Source organism: Ceratotherium simum, chromosome 32 (assembly GCF_057802395.1).
Source record: "Ceratotherium simum simum isolate JZ-2026a chromosome 32, ASM5780239v1, whole genome shotgun sequence".
Lineage (NCBI taxonomy): Eukaryota > Metazoa > Chordata > Mammalia > Perissodactyla > Rhinocerotidae > Ceratotherium > Ceratotherium simum.
The window spans coordinates 9,449,739-9,468,900 of record NC_141931.1 but is presented as its reverse complement, the minus strand read 5'-3'; the positions used below and the strand labels follow the sequence as shown (position 1 = coordinate 9,468,900).

At 39.6% G+C, this 19,162-nt stretch overlaps 1 protein-coding gene across 13 annotated transcripts in view; it reads left to right on the top strand.

The window, feature by feature from the left end:
* Window positions 1-19,162, top strand: part of MYO3A (myosin IIIA) — a 214,361-nt gene that overhangs the window by 169,083 nt on the left and 26,116 nt on the right. For 7 of the 13 annotated variants that reach the window (XM_087420695.1, XM_087420692.1, XM_087420690.1 and 4 more), the window contains 6 exons: window positions 3,505-3,558; window positions 4,023-4,134; window positions 6,983-7,145; window positions 8,707-8,827; window positions 12,951-13,857; window positions 15,613-15,757. In XM_087420695.1, the coding sequence (XP_087276821.1) occupies window positions 3,505-3,558; window positions 4,023-4,134; window positions 6,983-7,145; window positions 8,707-8,827; window positions 12,951-13,857; window positions 15,613-15,757 (1,502 nt within the window). The remainder of the gene's footprint in view (window positions 1-3,504; window positions 3,559-4,022; window positions 4,135-6,982; window positions 7,146-8,706; window positions 8,828-12,950; window positions 13,858-15,612; window positions 15,758-19,162) is intronic. The other 6 variants (XR_015549326.1, XM_087420697.1, XM_087420694.1 and 3 more) reach the window with 3 other exon arrangements.

Below are 19,162 nucleotides of genomic sequence, written 5' to 3'. Positions count from 1 at the left end.
AGCAGACATCAGTATGTTGGCTTCAAAACAAGGGGCACAACAAAGTAGAGGTCTGGGCTTTCCTCCGTAAAGCCATCTGGTCTACCTAGATAGTTGTTTCCACAGCAAGTCCCAGAGGCACTTCATTAGTCATTCAACAAATATTTAATTGAGCACCCACTATGTTCCAGTCCTTGAACAAAAAATTAATCCAAAGATTAATAAAAGAGCCTCTGATGTTAAGAAACTCACAGACTGGTTGTGGGAACCGGGATCTAATGATCTACGTTACCCTGCAATGTAATGTAAACCCCAGGGGAAGGGTCTGCTATGTTCACTGCTGTGTCTCAGCACTTAGAAGGGTGCCTGGCACATATTAGGTGCTCCATAAATATTTGTCATATGAATGAAAGGATAGTGGATATTTTTAATAAAGGTATGCACAGGGTACTCTGAGAGCGTGAAGTAGAGATGGTGGAGGTGAGGAGGAAAGGGGAAGGCTTCTTAGATTATAGTTGAAATTCAGATAAAGCAGAGAATCATAAAAATAATGTATAAATGCATACTATAAATATTACATTTTAACTAAGAACATGAACATATATTTATTTTTCAATCTTTTGATATAAGCTTAATTTTTTTCTTTGAATAAAAATCCACTAATCAGAGTTTATTGACTCTTTCTTACATAAGCTATCCATAATCCGTTATTTATGATTTCTTGTTAATATTTCTCGAAGTGAAGCAAGAAGTTAAAGATACTTGTGAAATAATCACAGGGCTGAATATTTCTTGATTCTTCTCGTTCTCCTCAACCCTTGTAACAGCTTCATCCACATGTAATTCCACAGTTTTCTAGAATACATCTTTATGGAGGCTTACCAAAGCGTTGGATACAGTTTTATAGAAATGGCTCTCTGGCTTTCCTCATTCCTCACCCATATTTCATCAGTTTACCTGATATCAGTTCATTGAAGATATGTTGAAGAGAGTTTCTAGAATATTGCAAGAGTAGGTCTTCCTTAGGGGAACGAGGAGTGAGGATGGAAGGACATTCAGGCATAGAGAATAACACATACAAAGGCACAGAGGCATGAACAAACATGACCCTTTGGCATAATTTTAAATAACTTTTGTGACTGGAGGTCAAGAGGTCCACGGAAAATGGCGAAGAGTAAGGCTGGAAAGGCCGGCGGGGACGTAGAGCGGGCAGCTTTCAGAATGGTCATCACGTATGGCAGACGGTGTTACGTGACTGCTTTCCCGCAGGTGTGTTCTTCCCATTGCCCACATTCCCGCTGCTTCCTGCCTCACGTGTTTCCATTACCTGCACAGCCTCTCAAATCACCTGTTTGTGCCATCCCAGCTTAGAACTTGGGAAATCCTTGGAAACTTTCAAGTCAAGAAGGGACATGATCCGATTTTCATTTTGTTAAAATAATTCAGCCAGCGCTGTGGAAGTTGGCTAGGGAATGGGGAGAAGGGAGGGAAGATGGCCATAACCTGTTGGGAGGCAATTGCAGAAGGCAAGGTGAGAAGTGATGAGGAGTAGGTTTAAGGTAATGGCAGTAGGAATAGAGAGAAAGAAATGGCTTCCAGAGAGATTCTTAAGCTTGTTGGATACACGGGGTGAAGAACACGGAAGAATCTAGGATGACACACAGATTTCTAGCTTTAGTACCTTTTAAAAAGTGGTGATATGGTTCACAGAGACAGGAACTGGCAGAGGAAAGAAAAGGTGATGAATTTTGTTGAGTTTGGACTGTCTGTAGGATAACCAGGTGGGGAGGTAGAGTCGGCAGTCAGAAGTAACGTGTTTAGAGTTTATATAAACAGGGCTGAAGATGTGGATTTAGGAATCGTCACGTACAGGGAAGCTGTACAGGTAGACGAGACATCTGTGGAGAGAGCTTAGAAAGAAGGGGAACATTGTAGAACGCTAGCAGTTAAGCAGCAAGTGTAGATATGGGACATGTCAGGGAGACAGAGGAAAAGCAGGGGCACAGGGCGGGGTGGAAACCTTGGGGACACTCTAAAGACAGAGAGAGTGGTCAACAATATCAAACGCTGCAGAAAGAACACTTACGATGAGGATGGAAGACAACCCTTTAGATTTCGTCACTATAAGATCATATGTGATTAAGCAATAGTCTTTATTACTATAAGGTTAAAAAAGATTCCAAGACCTGAGGAGTGATGGGAAGCAGAGACATGGAGATGGTTATTTTAAACAATCTTTCAATTTATCTATAAAGCTAGTGGGCGATATTGAGTCATTTCAGGTAAGAGAGACTTAGGGAGTTGGTTTTGTACTAAACGGAAGGAGCCAAAGAGAGAAGTGAGATTGAAAATATACGGAAGAGAAGAGGAGGAGGAGACGGCATCTTGAACACAGGCAGGTGGAGAGTGAATATCTCCTCCTCTGAAGAGGAGATCATGGGCAAATGAATTTGCAGTCGGGGAAGAAGTCGGTGGAGCTCATGTCTGGTGGCCTCTAGTAAAATAGGAGACAAGCTTATCTGCTGAGAGCGGTGTGGGGCACAGGGGCGGGTGGGAGACTTGAAGAGGGCAGGAGAGATTAAATAGCTGTTGTGAGAATCGAGTGAGGAAAGTGGCCGTGGACACCAGCCAGGACTCCGAGCATCCTTGTGGGCCCAGCTGAATCAGGAAACACACAGGGGAGCACACTGTGGATGAAGGGTGATTTTCTCTGGCAGTGCTGCAAACCCTGACATGACAGCGGAGAAACAGCTGATTGCACGGTCCAGGTTTGCACGTTTGCAGAGCATGCACAACAAAAGAACAAGAGTGAGAGAGTCAGGGAGCTCACTAAGGGTGGCTCATGAGATGAACCGTGAGATCCTGGCTGGATCCAGAAGGAAGTGAAGCCAGGAGATGGCTGGTAGGCTGAGAGGGCAGAGTAGCTACTCAGTCGCTACATAGTGTTGGTGAGCAAGTTTTTATTCCTCAGGTGGGCACACTCCCTGAGGTTATTTGCACAGACACCAAAAGCTCTGATCATCACTTCCTTCTACACCGTTCTAGGCCAGCATTTTCCAAGGAGCCAACAGAAGCTGGTTCATCTGCAGATTTAACGGGATGAAACTTGGTGGAGCTGGAATGTATTGTCTTTAGAGGTTTTATCTACAGGCTTGTTTTTAGATGAGGAAATTATACCTAAAGAGGTTCCATGATATGTCCAAGTTTACACAGATAATTAGTCAAGACTAGAACTCAGCTCTCCTGCGTCTCAGTACATTACTCCCCATTTAATCATGCCACTCAGTCTTCTACACATCAGGGCCTCTGTTTTGAAATTCCAAACCTACCCAATCTTGCTGCTCTGTTTCCTCTGGACTTTCAGGTTCATCTTGCACCAAGAAATTCTTCCTTTAATTCGCCCTTTTCCCCCATTAGACTTTGTGGTTCGTCGGAAAAACTTGTGGCCTCTTTCAGTTCTCTCCTGTGTTAACTAACCCCTTACTCACTTCCTACCCTCAATTACTCATGTTCTTGAACCAATAGAGAAAAACTCCAGCCAGAGACACAGCGTACCTCAAGGAAACACAACGATGGAAGGTGTGTATACGGTGGTGGGAAGGTTGCAAAATTAAACTCTTTCATCCAATTTTAAGATCAGCTTCCAATGTTTTTATGAAGGTGAAAAAAAGAATAAAAGCTTTCCCTCTGCTTCCTGCCACTGCAGTCCTGCTGTTTTCAGTGCCAGAGAAAGGTTGCTTTTTTAAAATACCCAGCTAATTTTTTTTGAGTGATGGAGTTTTGGTGGGGGATTTCAGTGTTAAGTGTTGAAAAGCAATCACTACAGTGAAAAAACAACGCTCAAATTTGCACAAATAGACTGGTCCAAATTTGCATCATCTGGAATCAGTGTACTCCAGAGTTGCTCTGAGAATGCCTAAAGGCTTCCCTGGTTACATCTGGGGAGTCTCTTCTGTCCCCTGCACAGAGCTGTCAAGTGTCCACTAGGCTACCAAGACCTTGGACCTTTGTGAAATACTAACCAGCCCTTTCTCCATTTGAAGGTACCATGTTCTCTGCTACAAGTGGAGTGAAGAGCCCCCTGTGAGCCCTGACACCTGTGCTGCCATTTTGGAAAAAGCTGGTCTTGATAACTGGGCTCTTGGGAAAACCAAAGTAATGTTTTCGTGTAATTTTCAAGAAAAAAGTTAAGAATTATGTGGGATTTACTGAGAATTATAACATTTTACAATGATTGAATATATTATGGCTTTTTATGTTACAGAATCTCTAGTTTAAAATAGGGGAATTAAAATGATAAATTCTTAAAGGTTTCCTTCTTTTGCAAAATTTAAACACTTTCTCATAAAGCTTTCTTTTAAGAAATTCAAGAAAAATTTACCTTGAGGATTTATCCAAAAAAGGATGAAATTTATGATGAGTATACTTCACTTCAAATAGTATTGAAAACAGACTGATATATTTTCTCATTCAAACTGATATATTTTCTCTATCTTATCACCACCAAATATAGTCAAAAAGCTGTAGAGAACCATAACGATCTCAGTAGGATTCTGTTTTTCTTTTTTGCTCTAATTCTCAAATTTTCTTCTATTGTAAACTTGAAATTTATCCAGAGTGAAATATTCACCATTATTACTAGACTCGCTATATGCATTTGGATATTGATATGTTTATGCATTAGATTTGAGAACCTGTGAGAATTTAGCTTATTTAATCCCTTAGAGAATCAAGTAAAAAATCATAACTAATTTTGAACATGGAAGTAAGATAGGTGGCTCTTGGAGAAAGGATGCATTGGGCTTCTCAGATACCCTCAGAGCATTACAAGATGGGGATGAGGAGATAAACAGGGTACCAGCTCTTTGGGGCACCCAAATGTGTCACTGGGGGAGGATGGAGATAAGAGCCAAGCTAAGGCAAAGAAGTACTCATAGATTAACCACTCAAGAATAACTTCTATCAGCTACACCATGGACGTGGACTGAAGCAAAGTTACACATTTGCAAAGAAATTTATATTGGTTGTGTCTTGGGAGTAGGAAGTGTGGGAGAGAATTTTCATAATGTTCAGATAAGTTAGTTCTGTAACAATTTAAGGAATTTTTAAAAATATTTATCTTAGACTGAGTGTCCTACATATTCAGTAATCTATATTTGCTTTAGTATTTAGTAAGAGGAAATTCTGAGTGTTAAAAAAATGTGTGGGGCTGGCCTGGTGGCGCAAGCAGTTAAGTGCGTGCCCTCCTCTGCGGTGGCCCCGGGGTTCACTGGTTCGGATCCCGGGCGCGCACCGAGGCACCGCTTGTTGAGCCATGCTGTGGCGGCTTCCCATATAAAGTAGAGGAAGGTCGGCACGGATGTTAGCCCAGGGCCAGTCTTCCTCCGAAAAAAGAGGAGGATTGGCATCAGATGTTAGCTCAGGGCTGATCTTCCTCACAAAAAAAAAAAAAAAAAGAACAGTGTATTTTATTCACACCATTTTCTTTTAGATGCTCAGGAAGATGAATTTCATCAAGCTGAAATCTCATGATTTATGGTCTGAAACACATGCCTAACTTCAAACGGAGTTTTCACTTGTAAAAAGGCCCTTTGCAGTTCCAGTTCTGCATGATATTTAAGTAGCATTTTAAAGCCATTTATATTTTTCCACTTCACCTTTTCCAACTCATTAAGATGGATAAAAGTATTCAATATAGGAACATTTCTAATGCTGTGCAAAACAAAAATGATGACCTTTTTAAACAGCTTGAATTTTAAATGAATTGTCAACAGTAGAATGGACTAAATATATTAACATCTAGAGTCTTGCAGAAATTAAAACTAAATTCAATCAAAACCCATAATGCTAAACTGTTTGCCTATGGAGCTAAGCTTGCAAGTAATGGAACGCTGAGAGAATTCTGCAGAGTTACCAGGTCTCATGACTCAGCTGTTAAATTTGAATTTAAGTGACTTTCTTAGTGGAGTCAATAAACTCTCTTTGAGGTGACTTTCATTAGTAAATTTAGCCATTAAAAGAAAAAACAGCTTCCCATTTCCTGAGGGAGGCTGAAAACCCTTAGACGAGAACATCTCCAGGCCTTCAGGCTGCTCCATTGCTCCGATTCGTTTTGATTTTATTTTATTTATGTCTTTATTTATTTGCTGAGGAAGAATCGCCCTGAGCCAACATCTGTTGCCAATCCTCCTCTTTTTGCTTGAGGAAGATTCTCCTTGAGTTAACATCCATGCCAGGCTTCCGCTATTTTGTGCGTGGGTCGCCGCTACAGCGTGGCCCCTGACAGATGAGTGTGTAGGTCTGCACCCAGGAACCGAAACTGGGCCACCGAAGCGGAGCGCACTGAACTTAACCACTAGGCCACAGGGCCGGCCCCTCATTTTGATTTTAGAATGATTAAGAGTCAGCCCACCTTTCTCCACGGTGGCCACTGGGTCTGGTGAGAAAGTTGTTAATTCTGCCTGGGGCTTCTCTCTGCGTTATTCCCTCCACTGCCAACACTGTGAGCCCCTGAGGGACAGTAACCCTGCCTTCTTCACCTTTGCATCGCCAGCAGATAAATACATATAATAGGTCTCAATAAACATTTGGTGGATGAACTACTATAATTGTCCTCTATCTTATGGATTTTTAAGATTTTTAAATTGGGGAAATATAATCATCTTTTAAAAAAAGAAGCCTAAAAATTAGCTTTGCTCAGAGTATATGATGTTGAAACTTTGATAAAAGAGCTCAACATCCTACATACTTATGGGCCCAACCAACAAAACCTGGTTACCTGTTGTCAGTAAGCAGTATGATTGCTAAACCGTGTTCCTTCTCAAAGAGAGGTTTTCTTCAAGCATAAAAATCTATAATGTTGTAGCAACATCCAGGCCAAAGGATGAAAAGATAATGATTTCCAAAATTTTTGAAAAAGATTTAGAATATAATCTACTTTTCAAGGCATAGCACTGCACTTTTTCACATCTGTGTGCCATCGTTTTAATTCTATTCTTTTAAGGTGTTCCTTAAATATTATCATGTGGAACAGTTAAATTTAATGCGAAAGGAAGCCATTGACAAGCTTATTTTGATTCAAGCCTGTGTCAGAGGATTCTTGGTTTCAAGAAGGTACAAAAAAATACAGGAGAAAAAGAAAGAGAGTGCCATAATTATACAGTCAGGTAAGCACTCAGACCGTCTCCCCGTGTAACAAAACATATTATGTTTAGATATGAGCATAAAATCAAATCTTATATACAGATCTCCAATTTTTATGTAGCTTTTGTGTTTAATGCCAGACTCTGTTTCCTGATACTTTCTCTATACTAAATCTAAATCTGATTCTTTTAGTGATTGACACTTTTAATATTTGAATAAATGTTTTGTTTTAAATAAAATAATTTAATTTTAAAATTTTCTGTCAAGTATTAATGAAACACAATTGACCTATTGTGCAAGATATGGCAAGTGATTGAATTAATTATAGATCTCAAGAATCGTATTATTATAACCCACCAGACAATAAGATTTTTCCTATTTTATTCGAAAGGTTACACTTGCCATAATTTTTGACAACTTAATTAAATCTCATTTTGTTAAAGGGCATCCATTTCTTTCTATTAACTGTAGGGAAATAATATTTATAACCATACTTCACAAATTTTTATTAAAATGTATTAATAGACTTTTGCTTTCCATTTTTCTATAAGAAACTAAATTTAGAACCTAGCATGGCTTGGTACAATATCTTTCAAAGTTTTTTGACTGGACATCCATAGTGAAAAAATGTATTTTACTCTGTAACCTGATATTTTCTATTCTGGTTTATTCCATTTCATTTTTAGAGGCCAGATTTGGCCCGCTAAATCAATTTTATGATCCACTCTTGATTGTCAGCCTGCGTTCTGAAGAACACTGACATGGCGGGCAGCTGACTACCATTCAAGACATTCATGTCCCACTCCCGGTTCTGTCAATTCATAATGGCTCGTCACCATCTCTTGCGGAATTTTAAGCCCTTAACTTCTCATGGCAATGTCAAAATACAAACCCTATAATTTGGGATCTAATTCTTTATCCACAATTCCAAAATTCGTAAAATGCTGACAAAAAAGTTTTTCAAAACTCCTTTGGCAGTAAAACACGACCTAATTTATAGTCCTTTATTCATCCCACTTAGTAAAAATATTGTGTTTTTCTACAGAAATATTCATGTGTCTGATTATGTAATGCTGCCCTGACATGGAGAACATAATGGAATATATGTTATTTGCCCTGAATTACCTTTCTAAAATAAAAATAGTTTAAATATGAATTCTGAAATATATCTGGCTCCAAAGATAATTGGCCAAAAGGCTCAAAACATATACTTAGATAATAGGGGCTTTCTATCATGAATAGCTGAATATGGCAAAAATAAAAGGAAAATAATTATTAGCAGATTTTAAGCAAAATGAGGACATTTTGTCTTTTTCATCAACTTTAGCTCATCTCTATCATTTTAGTTTCATCTTAGTTCTCTCCTTAATGTGAAAGGTACTTGAATTATTTTCTTGCTAGAGCTTGTCATCTAGAAGAGTTTTGTTAATGAACAATATTTTTTATGAACTTGTTCTATTTGGAATCTTTAATTTCATTTTCCTCTTTGACAATGATAGTCAAAAAACCATTTGTTTCTATTCATTTAATTAATGTTCTTTTATTGATCATGATTAACACTATTCTGGGCCTTATATGTTTCAGCTGCAAGAGGACATCTAGTCAGGAAACAAAGAAAAATTGCTAACACAAAAAACACAGCAGTAACAACCATTCAGACTCATGATCAGGAATTTGACTACAAGAGAAACTTTGAAAATAAAAGGTATAATGATGTTCATTCTTATACTGTCTTGACATTGTAGATTTTTCAAATCTGTAAAGTCACAAAATAAAGTTCACAGTCTTTCTCGTACCTAACCAGGTTCCTAATACTGACACATTAAACGTCAGTGAACACCCAGTGGCCACTTTGGTTTCCTTTATCCTATTTGGGAGTTTGTTGGCATTTTACTCAGATGACCACACTTTCCTTCTCAAAGTTTTTTCTTCCTAGGCATCTGCCAGACTGCTCTGTACATTTCCGCTCCTAATTTTGAGCAAAAAATTCCTCCTCCTGTCCCCATATTTAAATCCTCCTCCACATCTAAATAATATCCCTGGGCTCTCTCATTCATTCCCATGGCCTTAATAATCAATATGCCATTGGCTCCTAAGTCATAGTCTATCCAACAAAGGATAACACCTTTGGGGGCCAGCCCGGTGGCCCAGTGGTTAAATGTGTGTGCTCGGCTTTGGCAGCCCAGAGTTCGCAGGTTCAGATCCCGGGCATGCACCGATGCACCGCTTGTCAAGCCATGCCGTGGTGGCGTCCCATATAAAGTAGAGGAAGATGGGCACGGATGTTAGCCCAGGGCCAATCTTCCTCGGCAAAAAGGGGAGGATTGGCATTGGATGTTAGCTCAGGGCTGATCTTTCTCACAAAAAAAATGAAAATAAAAAAAAATTAAAAAAAAAAAAAGGATAGCACCTTTGTCCTGTCTTCTCCTGAACCTTCATATCTATATTTCTAAGGCATATTAGCAGATCCACCTGAATTCATTTATACAGTAGGCTTTATACTAAGCAGCAGGGAGACAATAGATAAATGAGACGAAATCATTATTCTCAAATTGCTCACAGAGTCATGGGAAATAAATATGACCAATAAATACATGATTCTAGTAACATGAGTTAATTCTGCTATAAAAATATGCCAAGGGTGCAGTGGGGGCCATGGAGGAGAGAACTCTGCCTTGGTTGGTAGGGACTAGGAGAGGGGAAAGATATCCAGATTTTGCCTAAGTGGTAAAACTTGAATTGATTGAAAGATGAATAAGTGGTTCTCCAGGGAAATAAAGATCATTCCAGCCCCAACCCCAGCCTCTTGTCTTTTTTTCCCAAATTTGAGATTTAATTAACATATAACATGGTGTAAGTTTACGGTGTACAACATGATGATTTGATACATGTATATATTGTAAAATGATTACCACAACAAGGTTACTTAACATTTCCATCACCTCAATAATTACAATATTGTGTGTGGGGTGGAGAACATTTAAGAAATACTCTCTTAGCTACTTTTAAATACATAATACAGTATTGTTAGTAGTCACCATACTCTATATTAGATCCCCAGAACTTACTCATCTTTTTTTAAATTTCAGCTTTTTTCAGGTATAATAGACATATAAAATTGTAAGATATTTCAAGTGTACAATGTGATGACTTGGTATACGTAGACATTGTGAAAGGATTCCCCCCATCAAGTTAATTAACACATCTATCACCTCACATAGTTATCTTTTTTCTTTTTTTAATGAGAACATTTAAGTTCTACTCTCTTAGCACATTTCAATTATACAATACAGTGTTGTCAACTCTGGTCACCATGTTATACATTAGATCCTCAGAACTCATTCATCTTATAACTGAAAGTTTGTACACTTTTACCAACCTTTCCCTGTTTCCCCCAGGCCCCCGCCCCTGGCAACCACTTTTCTACTCTCTATTTCTGGGAGTTTCACTTTTTCTTTTTTCAGATTCCATGTATAAGTGAAACCATGCAGTATTTGTCTTTCTCTTTCTGGTTTATTTCACTTAGCATAATTCCCTCAAAATCCATCCATGTTGTCTCAAATGGCAGGATTTCCTTCTTTCTCATGGCTGAATAATACTCCATCATATACATACTTCATATCTTCTTTATCCATTCATCCATTGATGAACACTTGGGTTACTTCCATGTCTTGACATTGTGAATAATACTGCAATGAACATGAAAGTGCAGATATTTCTTCAAAATAATGGTTTTGTTTCCTTTGGATATACACTCAGAAGTAGGATTGCTGGATCATGTGGTAGTTCTATTTTTAATATTTTGAGGTACCTCCATTCTGTTTTCCATAGTGGCTGCACCAATTTACATTCCCACCAACAATGCACAAGGGTTCTCTTTTTCCCACGTCTTCACCAACACTTGTTATCTCTTATCTTTTTAATAATAGCCATTCTAACAGGTGTGAGGTGATATTTCATTGTGGTTTTGATTGGCATTTCCCTAATGATTAGTGATATTGACCATCTTTTTGTGTACCTGTTTGGCCATCTGTATGTCTTTGAAAAATGTCTATTCAAGTCCTCTGCCCATTTTTAAATTGGGTTGGTTTTTTCTTTGTTTTTTTTTTATTATTATTTATTTATTTATTTTTATTTTTTGAGGAAGATTGGCCCTGCACTAACATCTGTTACCAATCTTCCTCTTGGGTTGTTTGTGTTTTTGCTATTGAGTTGTATGAGTTCTTTATATGTTTTGGAGATTAACTCCTTATCAGAAATATGATTTACAAATATTTTCTCCCATTCCGTAGGTTGCCTTTTCATTTTGTTTATGGTTTCCTTTGTAATGCAGAAGCTTTTTTGTTTGATGTGGTCCCACTTGTTGATTTTTTCCTTTTGTTGCCTTTCTTTTTGGTGTCAAATCCAAAAAATCATCACCAAGACTGATGTCAAGGAGCTTACTGCCTATATTTTCTTCTAGGAGTTTTATGGTTTCAGGTCTTACATTCAAGTCTTTAACTCATTTTGAACTGATTTTTATTTATGATGTAAGATAGGAGTCCAGTTTCATTATTTTGCATATGGCTGTCCAGTTTTCCCAGCATCATTTATTGAAGAGACTATCCTATACCCATTGTATATTCTTGGCTCCTTTGTTGTAAATTAATTGACCATAAATGCGTGTGTTTATTTATGGGCTCTCTATTCTGTTCCATTGATCTTTGTGTCTGTTTTAATGCCAGTACTATGCCATTTTGATTACTATAGCTTTGTATTATAGTTTGCTTATCTTCTCTCATTAATTGTATTTTTACTAATATAAGCATTCTCAGGGGGGGTATCATGGAGGTATTTAAAATACTAGCATAGCCATTCCTCAAAATTATGGGGTTCTTGGTTCCCTACCTAGTTCTCTGATCCCTGGCAGAATAACAGGGATTCTGTTTTGCCTCCTGTGTAAGCCTGAGGATGCCATAATAAGCCTATGAAGTAGCTAATGGAATTAGGAAAATGGAGTCCCAGTAGCTTTTTCCAAGTTTGACCCAAAAGAAAGTCCTTCTTTACAAACAGATGGCAAAAGACCAAAACACTCCCATGGCTTTCCTGGGCCAAAATGAAAAGGTTTTGGCAAAAGCCTCCCCAGTAGTGTGTCAGAGTGTTAGGTTGTGGTCTTTTGACTCCACCTTAACACACTTTTCATGGCCATGTTGCTCTTGTGAGAGTTTTGCCCTCACAAAAATAAAAAAAGCTGTGTGGCTAAAAAAAGAGGTGTAGAGAAAATCTTTTCTTCAAGTTAAGGGGAAATCATTTTGGATTAAGGATATTGGTGAAGTAACAACTGTGAACTCTTGGCCAGCATATTATATGATCATGAACTATAGCAGGGACACTGCTTTTCCTTTAATTTTGTAAGATACTTCCCATGATCAGTAGACTTAGAGCTTGTTAAAGTACAGCACGTCTGCCTGGTGAACACACCCTGCTCACTGGTCCCAAATCTAGACATAATTTCCACAACATCTCCTCATTGTAGGTACTTTATTTTGAAAAGGACATATTGGAAGTGATTAAATTCCCAGAATTTTGATACCTCAGTAAGTGAAAATGTGCTAGGGTATTTCTTACTTTAAGTTGAAACTGGTTTTCTCATTATTTATGTAGCCATAACAGTTGTCTAGAGACCATTTTGGAAAACACTTGATTAATGTGACTTGAGAAGTTTCTGTTTTCAGTTTTTTTGTCACTTTTTCTTTTCTTCCAACATTATGTAGCATGTAGCTATTGCCAAAAGAGGTAATAAACTTGAGTTTAGTATCATATATTCAGATGCATTGTGTTTTACACAGGGAATCTTTTGTGAAGAAACAGACAGAAAATGCAGTCTCTACCAATGAAACAGTCATTCCCGCTCCATATAATCAAGGAGGTACATCCGTAGTGAAGACTTCCACTTTCAAAGCTGAAGGGGAAGCCATGAATACTGTCGAAAATAACAACAGAGGATATCAAACTCAGAAAAAAATGAATAACGTGTGTGGGGAAGAAGCTAAGCAAGAATTGCATGTGGTGGGGGACCCTTGGGGAGAAGTAAGCCCCAAGCAGAAGTATATCGAAGACCTGGAAGAGAACAGTGAGGTAAGGAAAGTGGAGAAGGAGGACACTGTGATCCAAACTCACTATCAGAGGTATACAGAGGAAAGGAATCGTGAGGAATCAAAAGCAGTGTATCTAGAAAGGAAGGCCATTGCAGACAGGCCAAGCTACCCAGGACTTTGGTTAGCTGAGAATGAGACTAAACAGCCTTCTTTTAAAAAAACTTTGGAACCTAGTCTTAGCCAAAGCTCAGTTTATCAAAATGCAAATAGCGAGGAAAAAGAAAAGAAGACATCTGTGGTCACGTGGAATGCACCAGTATGTGGCCAGCAGAGAAGCCATCTGAGCCATGGGCCCGCCAGAGAGAGGCCAGTGGACCCAATGAGAGAAGCCCAGGAGGAGGATAAAGCGGCAGTGTTCATTCAGAGCAAATACCGGGGTCACAAGAGAAGGCAGCAGTTAAGGAAGGACAGGGTGTCTTCTTCTTTTAAAAACCAGAAGATGGTGGCAACACCAACAGAAGTAGCGAGAAATGCTCACAATTTGTATTGCTATTCCGCAAAGCATGAGGAACCCTGTGATATCAGGATGAAGGGTAACAAGCACTCAAAAGCAATTTCAGAAAAAGGAGCGTGTGATTTGGCAATTTTTTCAAAACAGGTATGTAAATAAACAGATTTATTGACTGGTAAAAATCTCTGGGAAATACACATCAACTGAATTAAACAAATAATTAATAATTGATAGATTGTTTCATCTGTTTTTATGACACTGCACACCCTTTTAATAAAATGTCTCAAGGGTTGTGCCATTTAAACATCCATAAATTTTTAAAGCAATTTGCTGTGATAAAAATAGAACAAAATATGATAGAAATCTTGTGTAGTAAGGAGACCAGCCATTGGTTTATACGGCTTACTAAAATGTTGGCATTTGACAATGCAAATTTCCATGTATCTTTCATGATACCTAAAAAAAAAAAAAGTTTTCTAAATCTGCTAAAGTCTTTGCTTCCTCTGCTCTGAATTTTGAGAAGACAGAATTAGGTATCAAAATTAGATGTGTAGCCATACTGAGGCATAAATGCAATGAAGATGAAAGTCTTCACGTTACATCATGACAATGAGGGACCACAAAGAAAAAGTCCCTCTTGGAGACTATCTCGTGCCATTAGTAGGTATGTTGCAGCTGTTTCTAGAAGAGAGCAACCGGCTTTAGGGCTTCTCATGGGTGTACGTGGAACTCTGAAAAATCAGTACTATGGAGAGATCACAAGGAGCAGCTCCTGTAAATGCTGATTCCAGTTCTTGCTCTCTCTCTAGGTGTTTGACCTTAAAATCACTTTATGTGTCAGCACCTTTATTTTCTTCTGTGTAAAGTGAAGGATTTTAACTAGAGACCTCTAAAATGCATATTGTAAATTAATATGAATTACCAGGCTATACACTATACACAATAGTATATAACATGATAGAAGAGCTAACCCATATCATAATAGGTTGGTTTGAAGAAGGATCACCTAGTACTCCTGAGTCCCTAAACACTGCTTTTTGTCTGACGGTGGCTGAGCCCATGAGAAAGCACAGTAACTGCCCTTGGACACCCCCTGAGGGTTAGAAGTGTAGCCCAAACATCTCCAACTTCTAGCTGTTGGGAGATCTGCCGGTGATTAATTTATCTAGCCCCTTCCTGTTCTAGTTTTTTAAGCACATGGAAATAATGAGTTTAATATACATAAAGTCCTTCCTTTCCTTGGCACATAAATATTTGCTCACTCTAAAGACCAAATCAGGGACTAGAACCCTGACCAGCTAAGCAACCCAGACATTGAGGAGATGTAAAATTACCAAGTCATCTACCTGGAGCCGGCTAATAAGGCAATGGGAGTGGATTCAGTGCTCCAGGGGGCAAAGCTGGAGGCAGAAAAGCAGGAGCCCACATTCAATCTAGCAGGACAGCCACGTTCACAGATGAGACAGAGGCACAGGGGCCGGGATAGAAAGAGAGGACCCAGGAGAGAGCAGCACTGAAGTCAGGCTAAGAAGACTGGAAAGGAACGGAGGGAGGTTACTCAAAGTCTGCAGAGGGGTTCCTCAGGATAGAAGCAGACAGGTGAGGACAAGCCAGATCTCAGAAACCTGGGAAGGAGATGATCAGGAGAGAATGCTCTGTGGAGCATGACCCGTTTGGCAGTTTTAAATGGAAAATGTGAGATGGGCAAGCAGCACAAAGGGGAGGTTTTGTCAAGTGAGGACTTTATCCGACTTTGGTACAAGGGTCAGAGTATGCGTCCTGGAGACGAAGTGCATGAGAGTCCCGGGGACGGTGATCAGGAATTCATCAGACCCCAGTGTACCTGTGCAGCTCTCTGAATTCTTTTGCTTGACTTAATCTGACACATGAACTTCTTTTTAGATATCAAAGTTATCTGAAGAATATTTCATTCTGCAGAAAAAACTGAATGAAATGATTTTGTCACAGCAATTGAAGCCTTTTTATCTGGGTGTCTATGCTTATAAGCCTATTAATAGACGAGTTTCTTCTCAACAGTGCCTCTCAGGTAAAAATCAGTAGAGTTAGAACTTCCTGAAGGGAAAGGGAATGCCCGATACTTATTTATTAGTTTCCCACCTTTATTCTATGGCAGGTTTGAAATAACTATATGTTCTAACTGTCTTGGGGAGAACCTTCGTTTCATTTCATTTCTTATAAGTAGATACGCATTTTTCCAGAATGTTCCACATACCTCATACTTTCTCTGACTTCATTCTCCTCCTCTTTTCTTTTTTCCCCTTATGTATACTTTAACTAGAACTTGGCATATGACACCAGAAGAGAACAGGAAGGGATGGAGTTGGGGTCGGTAGGGCAGCATACAGGTTTGATAAGAGGGAGCAAACAAATTCCTTTTGTCAATGTCTGCTGCCTCGAGAAGAGTGTGGAAAGTGCCAGTCTCCATTCAGCTGTCCTAACCCAGGTGCACAAGAAGTGTCTTTATTGAATTTTCTTCTAATCAACCTGAATCACACTCTGCCCCCATTCCACTAAGCTCGTGGGGAATTCAGTCTCTAATTGTTGGGCCTCCCCTTTCCCAGGGCTGTGCAAAGGCCCTAGGGCCTTTTGCACCCACCCAAGGATCAGGTAGAGCATGTGGTCACTGGTCATTTGCCCACGCAGTTACTGTTGGGACACCCATCTCCTCGCTGGCCTCATGACCCGTTCAAGTCAGGAGGCTCTGCTGCTCCCATAGCTGCAGGAGGCACCAGGAAACTGTTGAGTCGGGAGTCTCACCTGGTCCACACATGCTCCAGGTAGCCATCCTCTCTGTGGCCTTATCACTTTCCCCAGGGGCAACCGCTGAGGGCCCTGCTGACCTCTGTCTGGGAGAATCTGCATTTATTTTCCCTCACTTTCTCGGAGGCCCTCCGCTCTCTTGCCACCCCCTCCAGGACAGTTGGCGGCATTTCTGCAGTGAGTTTGGCTCTTACCAAAGACAGGAAGAGTTGCTAACCTCATGCAGCTTCTACGAAATGCTTTAGGCAGGAAAATACTAAAACGAGCCTGGCTGTTTGCCTGATGTGGGAGGAAGGGAAAATATCTTAATGTTTCCATCAGTTATCTTGCCACATTGTTTTCAAGTCAAGAATTGTGGTGAAGCTTTAAAAAAAAAAAAAAGAAAGCTGCCCACGAAGGGGCTCTTTGGCCCTTTCCACCCCTTGCTGCTCTCGGACCCCGGCCCAGAACCTCATTTGTGAAGAAGCAGCTTAACAAGTCAGAGCCCAGAGGCCCATTAGTTTGACCGCCACAAATGACCCTTGCCCAGAGGGCATGCTGATGGGCGGGAGCAGAGGGGTGAGGCAGGGGCTTCCGCTCCCCTCTGGTTGTGCGTGTGGTAGCCCTGGGGAGTGTGGGGCAGTGAGGTGCTGTGGGGTGGGAGAGCAGGGGAGCCAGCAGGTGTTGCCTGTGTAAGCAGCTCAGCCCAGTCGTCAGCGGGAAGGGGGGGCGAGGGCACCTTCCTAGGGAGGGAGTGGAGGCTGCTGAGGTGTTGCCATGACTTGCACTTTTGAACATCTCAGGGACTTGTGTGTGCAAGTTTAATAAAAGTTGTGTATATTTAAGGTGTACAACATGATGATTTGATATACGTATACACAGTGAAATGATTACTACCATCAAGCTAATGAACATATCTTCTCCTCATATAGTTACTTTTTTGGGGGGGTGGATGAGAGCACCTGAAATCTACTCTCTTAGCAAATTTCCAGTGTTCAATACAGTATTATTAACTATAGTCATCATGCTGTACATTGGATCTCTAAACTTGCTCATCCTACGTTAACTGCAACTTTGTACCCTTTGACCAACATCTCCCCACTTCCCCCACCTCCCCACCCCTGGTAATCACCATTCTACTCTCTGCTTCTATGTATTAGACTTTTTTAGATTCTACGTATAAGTGAGATCATGCAGTTTTTCTCTTTCTGTGTCTGGCTTATTTCACTTAGCATGTCTTCCAGGTTCATCCATGTTGTCACAAATAGCAGGATTTCCTTCTTTCTCAAGGCTGAATAATATTCCATTACATATCTATCTATATATCTATATATTCCACATCTTCTTTATCCATTCATTGGTTGGAGGACACTTAGGTTGTTTCCATATCTTTGCTCTTGTGAATAATGCTACAGTGAACAGGGGAGCACAGACATCCGTTTAAGGTACTGATTTCATTTCCTTTAGATATATACCCAGAAGGAGGATTGCTGGATCATATGGCAGTTATGTTTTTAGTTTCTTCAGGAACCTGCATATTGTTTTCCATAATGGCTGTACCAGCGTACATTCCCACCAACAGTGCACAAGGGTTCCCTTTTCCCCACATCCTCACCAGCGTTTGTTCCTCTTGCTTTTTGATAATAGACATCTTAACAGGTGTGAGGTGATATCTCATTGTGATTTTGATTTGCATTTCCCTGATGTTTAGTGATACTGAGCACCTTGTCATATACTGTTGGCCATCTGTATGTCTTTTTTGAAAAAATGTGGATTCAGGTCGTTTGCCAATTTTTTAATCAGGTTGCTTGTTTCTTTACTGTTGAGTTGTATGAGTTCCTTATATATTTGGATCCAATATGTGGTTTGCCAATATATTCTCCCATTCCATAGGTTGCCTTTTTATTTTGTTGATGGTTTCCTTTGCTGTGCAGAAGCTTTTTAGTTTGATATAGTCCCACTTACTGATTTTTGTTTTTGTTGTCTGAGCTTTTGGTGTCAAATCCAGAACATCATTGCCAAAGCTAATGTCAAGGAGCTTTTTCCCTGTTTTCTTCTACGATTTTTATGATTTCAGGTATTATGTCTAAGTCTGTAATCCAATTTTAGTTGATTTTTGTGTATGGTGTGAGATAAGAGTCCCATTTCATTCTTTTGCATGTGGATATCCAGTTTTCCCAGCACCATTTATTGAAGAGACTATCCTTCTGCATTGGTGCCCTTGTCAAAATTAGTTGATCATATATGCTTGGCTTTATTTCTGGCTCTCTATTCTGTTCCATTGGTCTACGTGTCTGTTTTTATGCCAGTACCAGACTGTTTTGATTACTACAGCTTTATAATATAGCTTGAAATCAGGAAGTGTGATGCCTCCAACTCATTTTTCTTTTTCAAGAGTCCTTTGTCAAGGATTTTGAATAGGCCTAAAAGCAGCAAAATTTTGCTAGAAAGTCAAACTTGTTCACTTTATTCCTCAATCTGCCATTTTTTTCATAAACCTAAGAAGATCAGAAGTCAATTCTTAGCTTATAGGGAGAGGATTGTAATTCAGTGACATTTCTTTAACTCTTCAGGTTTAAGAGGAGAGCCTTTTTCTTCTGTGCACATGTAGAGAGGTTACATATTCTACTACACTTGTTTAAGGTTAAATTGGCAGACATCTGAATTGTCCCATGTCCCTAAGAGTAGCAGA